Source organism: Heliconius melpomene, chromosome 21 (genome assembly GCF_056956725.1).
Source record: "Heliconius melpomene rosina isolate 202511_hmr_F chromosome 21, ASM5695672v1, whole genome shotgun sequence".
Taxonomy (NCBI): domain Eukaryota; kingdom Metazoa; phylum Arthropoda; class Insecta; order Lepidoptera; family Nymphalidae; genus Heliconius; species Heliconius melpomene.
The window spans coordinates 10,821,915-10,827,914 of NC_140409.1; the positions used below are offsets into that span (position 1 = coordinate 10,821,915).

The 6,000-nt window shown below is 30.8% G+C and overlaps 1 protein-coding gene across 2 annotated transcripts in view; it reads left to right on the forward strand.

The window, feature by feature from the left end:
* The window catches only part of LOC146527243 (gamma-aminobutyric acid receptor subunit beta-like), a 43,995-nt gene that overhangs the window by 33,982 nt on the left and 4,013 nt on the right, over positions 1 to 6,000 (forward strand). For both annotated transcript variants that reach the window (XM_085205820.1, XM_085205821.1), the window contains exons 4-10: positions 1,139 to 1,365; positions 2,064 to 2,146; positions 2,466 to 2,603; positions 2,751 to 3,035; positions 3,274 to 3,461; positions 3,532 to 3,702; positions 3,872 to 6,000. The exon at positions 3,872 to 6,000 is cut by the window's right edge and continues 4,013 nt beyond it. In XM_085205820.1, coding sequence (XP_085061946.1) covers positions 1,139 to 1,365; positions 2,064 to 2,146; positions 2,466 to 2,603; positions 2,751 to 3,035; positions 3,274 to 3,461; positions 3,532 to 3,702; positions 3,872 to 4,036 — 1,257 coding nt within the window. In that variant the 3' untranslated portion in view covers positions 4,037 to 6,000. The remainder of the gene's footprint in view (positions 1 to 1,138; positions 1,366 to 2,063; positions 2,147 to 2,465; positions 2,604 to 2,750; positions 3,036 to 3,273; positions 3,462 to 3,531; positions 3,703 to 3,871) is intronic.

The window sequence follows — 6,000 nt, forward strand, 5'->3', positions numbered from 1 at the left end:
TATTTGTGTTATATGTTGTATTTTGATGTCGGATATATATATTTTTATATATTTATTTATTATCTATGTGTGTGGAATTTTTTTCGTATGTCAGTGTCAAGTAAATTGTTGTTGATACCTGAAAACTTGAGCTTCAACTCGGTAAAGACCTTCGATAGCGGTTACGATGAACACTTTCAATAAATTAAAAGTGCGTGAACCCTTGTGGAAACCAAATCAAGGGGACTTCTAAAGTCACCTTAAGACGTGGCCTTTAATATTAAATATAGACTTATTTCATTTTCCATAAAAATTACACGTTATTATTATTCTTTAGTTAATAATTCTTATAATCACCTTAAAAAGCATTGCCTAACAATCAATGAGAGTTATATGATAAATATTATTATTATATTAAATTCTTTTATTTGACTGACTTTAAAATAAATTATATAAATATAAAATAATTTGTATGAATTGACATATTATGTCGAACGTGTAACTTTTATAAATTTACGCAAAACTACAATATCTTTTTGCGAAGTATCTGTTTTATCTTAATTGCACTTGGCAGCAAGTTATTATATTTAATTAAAAACACAAAAAGATGTTTAAGCTTTTATTACAACTACGTTTATATTTCTTTCTGAATATTGACAAAAATTACTATTTTCAAGCTTACAATTTAAAGCTAAAACCGTTAATTTGTGTCATATATATTACCTTTTTATCCGAATGTTATAGTTAGAAGTTTCCGTATTAATTAATTATGTTTGTGTGTATCTAAAAGAGATTGTCAAAGAGCACTCGAGACTGAGATAAGAGCCAATACTGGCGGATAATTTGACTCAATTTGTGTCTCTTTCGCGTTTTAAATGTACATTTATATCGAAATATATCTTTAAAGAAGTATTTAAGTGTTTCTATAATTTGATTTTTAATTTAAACTTGTCTATTACAAAGAGAGTTATTAAATTTTTAAAGGCAGAATGTCGTTTAAGTCTACCTTGCTGCTCTGTGTGTAGCATTCGAACAAAGCATGTCTCAGTGTTGGTAGGCTTAATAAAGAAATATAATAATAACAATAAAATACAAATGATATATGCATTGTCACTTCTTTATGTCAAAATCATTATTTAAATTAATGTTAATTTAACAGGACTTCACCTTGGATTTTTACTTTCGACAATTCTGGACGGACCCGCGTCTCGCCTACAAGAAGAGACCTGGCGTTGAAACTCTGTCAGTGGGATCAGAGTTTATACGAAATATCTGGGTGCCCGATACCTTCTTCGTCAACGAAAAGCAATCCTATTTCCATATTGCTACTACCAGTAATGAATTTATTCGCATCCATCATTCTGGGTCGATCACACGGAGCATAAGGTATTAAAATTTAAATACTAAAATGGTTTGAAGGTTAATTATAATGTTTCACCACTGGGAAAAGTATTGAAATATGTTAAATGCTCGAAAAGCATTCTAAAACATTATACTAATATACAATTTTTGTATTAACTACTGCGAGGTCTAAGTGGAGCTTTGTATTTGTGTGAGTGTTCATATATAATGTAGGTAACGTCACTCGCTTGGTCTAAACCGGTATAAATATTACTTTTTGTTAACCGACCTACACATTTGTACTGACAGCAGCGTCACATATTTAACTTTTAATATTTTATTTTTGTGTTGGAATTATTAAAAATAAAAGATAAAATTGCCAGTATCACTGTACGTGAATGGAAAAAATATATTTGACCAAGTAGTTAAAAATATCGTCGACACAGCGATGTTCTTGATGATATAACGGAAATATTAATTATTAACTCAAACCAGAGAGTTAAAGTTATCAGGATGCAATGTACGGCATAAAAGAAGTGGTATAAATACATTACGTTAGATTTTTTTTATGATTTCTGTTTATTAAGTTTGTATTTAATATTATTTTTTTCAGACTCTACTTCTATCTCTCACACGAATGCAAAGATCAGGTTAAGTCTCGTGAACTCAAAAATGATTTTAATTTATAATACAATGTATAATATTTTAAAATTAAATAAGAATTTTGTAACTTTTTGCTGCAGGTTAACCATAACTGCCTCATGTCCTATGGATTTGCAATACTTTCCTATGGACCGTCAGCTTTGCAACATCGAAATAGAAAGCTGTAAGTTAAGGATATGTAAATATAATGTATATTTTAATTTCTTAGACATTTAATATATTTTAATTAAATTCTCCATATGCTTCTAAACAATAGTTTATAAGCAACATAATACATACGAGAAGAAAATATGCATTTCACGTGCGCTACATATGTGTCATACGATAGACGATTGAAGCAAAAAATGCTTGATAATATCATACGGCGCTATTATCTCTACGTCGTTTACACAGCTTTTGGTAGTTGGACACTCATTTGGAGTATGTAAAAACCCAGTGCGATGGGTGTATATTTTACCGTTTCGTATCTCTGCATGGTACAGTTGGCTACACCATGCGGGACATCCGATATAAATGGAACGAGGGACCTAACTCAGTTGGCGTATCGAGCGAAGTATCTTTGCCCCAATTCAAGGTGCTTGGCCATCGCCAACGGGCTATGGAGATTTCGCTGACAACAGGTAGAAGCACAAAATATTTTATTTCATTTTAGTGTTTTAATCATCTCATATTTTCGCTTGCAGCACGTATTTCGCTTTTGTTATATTTCATTGTAACATCAAATATTATTATAGTAATAAGATACCATTATTAATCTTTAATTCCAGGAAATTATTCCCGGTTGGCATGTGAAATACAATTCGTCCGTTCTATGGGCTACTATTTGATTCAAATTTACATTCCATCGGGTCTAATTGTCATCATCTCCTGGGTATCGTTCTGGTTAAATCGAAATGCTACACCGGCGCGAGTCTCTCTAGGCGTCACCACTGTGCTCACTATGACTACGCTTATGTCGTCCACGAATGCCGCTTTACCAAAGATTTCATATGTCAAGTCCATCGATGTCTACTTGGGAACATGCTTCGTTATGGTCTTCGCGAGTTTGCTAGGTAACAAAAAATATTTAAATTGATGAATAAAAATGAAATTTGCGTGTATTTTTACAGTGAATGTTGTTCTAAATGATTGTATTCTATTACATATACACGCATGCACGCATGCATGCATGCACATGCACGCGAATTTTTTATATATATCTGAGTATATTTTTAAGTTAAAATTGCTAACAATATGTAGCTAAGCGTTAAGTGTTATACTTCATAAGATAGCTGGTAATACTAATTGCAGAGTACGCGACTGTCGGCTACATGGCAAAACGGATCCAAATGCGCAAACAACGTTTCACGGCGGTTCAAAAAATGGCTGCCGAGAAGAAATTGGCTATTGATGGTGCCCCTGGACCGTCTGGACCTGAACCTCTACCTCCGCCACGTACTACTACGCTGAATCGACCTGCTCCACCGAGCCGATCATCTGTGAGAATCATGTTTTTTTCATATTCTATTTACGGTTTTGATATAGAACTGACTTCTACGTCTAATTTAGTCGTATAATCCCCATACACAGGAAGTTCGATTCAAGTTTCACGATCCTAAGGTGAATACCATTAGCTCGGCTCGTGGCGGTCCTTCAACAGCACCCATGCCTGTTAACGTCCCGGTACCAGTACCGCCAGTGGATGAGGAAGCTGCAGCTCATCTACTTCAGGCTGCTAAGGTTTGTATTCACATAACATATTATTTACATTGCATTTGAATGTTTCAATCACTGCGAATGTTCGAGCAATGCGATTGGAAAACGGAGCCTAGTTGCGAATTTTTTGAAGTGCAAACTATTTTATTCTCATTTTATTATTAGTATAAGCCAAGATAAAAAAATATTCCAGGGTATCAACAAGCTCCTCGGTACGACGCCCTCCGACATCGACAAGTATTCTCGCATCGTTTTCCCCGTGTGTTTTGTCTGCTTTAATTTAATGTATTGGATCATTTATTTGCACGTGTCTGACGTGGTCGCGGATGACTTAGTGTTACTTGGGGAAGAGAACTAAATATTATGGAACGGACACCGATTATTGCGTCACAACCATTTAACGCCAGAACAGCTTCTAACTTTATTCTACGGCCTTGAGCTTCTTAAGAATATATTATCATACGCATCCCCCCTCGTGAAATGTGGGAAGTTAAAAAAAAAATTAAAAAAACATTAACCCATGAGATATAGAAAATAAAATAAAAATCACCTAAAAATAATGTTAATACATGTGTTTATTAGTACTTATAGATAAATTTAGAAAGTAGTACAGACGTGTTTCTTTGTTGTAACTTTCCAAGATATGTGTGTGCAAGAATAGTAAATATTTTGTTTGTATTATAATTAAAAAATATTATCATTCATACTAATTCATCGTGTACTCAAACAAAGACTTACTTAGTGTAACTCAATGAAACCTTTACTGTAGTTACTTATTTAAGTAGGTACTATTTTATAAAATTTTATTAAAAATAGGATTCGTTTTCAGTAGGATTACATAGGATTATTTATTTTAAGTTTGAATATAAATACGTTATGTTATTAAGTTTAACCAAATACTACAATTAGTGCCTATTTTAACTTATTACCTGATAAGAATCATACATTACAAATATATTTATTACCGTCGTCGGTAGATTTTAGTGATGACATTGTCAAGTGAATGTGATATGAATGAGTAATACAACTATTAGTTATCGTTTTTTAGCTATTCATAAAAATAATTTTAAAATAGTATTAAATTTTTATTCAACGACGGATGTAGGAACGACCATGTTATGTGAATAAGGTAAATTGTAAATATTTATACGTCTACTATGTTATATAGGATGTTCTGATATAATATCTAACCTGAACGATATTATGTCAAATAATCGTATAATTGTCAATACACGAACCACTCAATATTAAATCTAGTGCACCAATCACTTTTACTGAATACATAGATATTACAATTATTGCTTATACGTACTCACAATCACATAAACAGTTAAAATATTTAACTCTTATTTTTTTATTAAATTCAAATCGCTATTATTACGCGGGTTCCGTGGGTGTTTTGGTATTTATTTTTATTATATTTGATAAATTTTGAAAATATATTGTGTGTGAATGAATGTTTTATATTTTATTTTTATGTTGATAAGCATAATTAAGGTTTGGTGGGCTGTGAAAAAAAGGTTGGAAATATAATAGATATCATTGTACTGCGGACATACGGAACCCCTTAAATATATGTAAAACATAGTTGTAGTTTATTAAAAATAATTTTCGATAGACATCACCAGTTTAGTTTTTTAGTACACATAATTATTATACATACATATAAAAATAATATAGATTTTAAACAACAACCATAGTTACTAAATTAAAAAAGAAATATTGTAGACGTCATACTTATTTAATTGAAAAAAATATGATATGAATATCTCTATAGTATTTATTGTAATTAAAATTACCAGTAGCTAATATAATAGCTAACTCGACAGTATAGTTGTTTAGAATGGACGAATAAAATAATAAAAAATAAAGTCGTTAATTTTTGCTTGAAACTGATTACTGTTTTACGGTGGAAACTTTCATACAAATGTCACAAAGAAAAAAATAAAATATAACTTTGTCGAATTTTAAACAAAATAAAAATGTGACTAATGAAAATTGGTTGAAACGATAGTACGAGATTCACCTATCAATTGGCTCACACTTTCTAAAGTTAAAACAAAAAACCGTTATTTAGTGTTAAAAATATTTTTTACACGTGCCACAAAAATAACATCATTTATCTTTATAATAACATGATAGATAATAATATTAATTATTTTTTAAACATGCTCAATAAATTAATTTATTAGTGGATATGTATTAAATATAGAATTTACTATTTAAGGCATGTACACTTTAAATTGTTTTACTTCTCTTTTAAGACTGACTTAGTTTGAAGGTATAACTAACTTGACGTTTAATAATTATTTTAATAAGTTT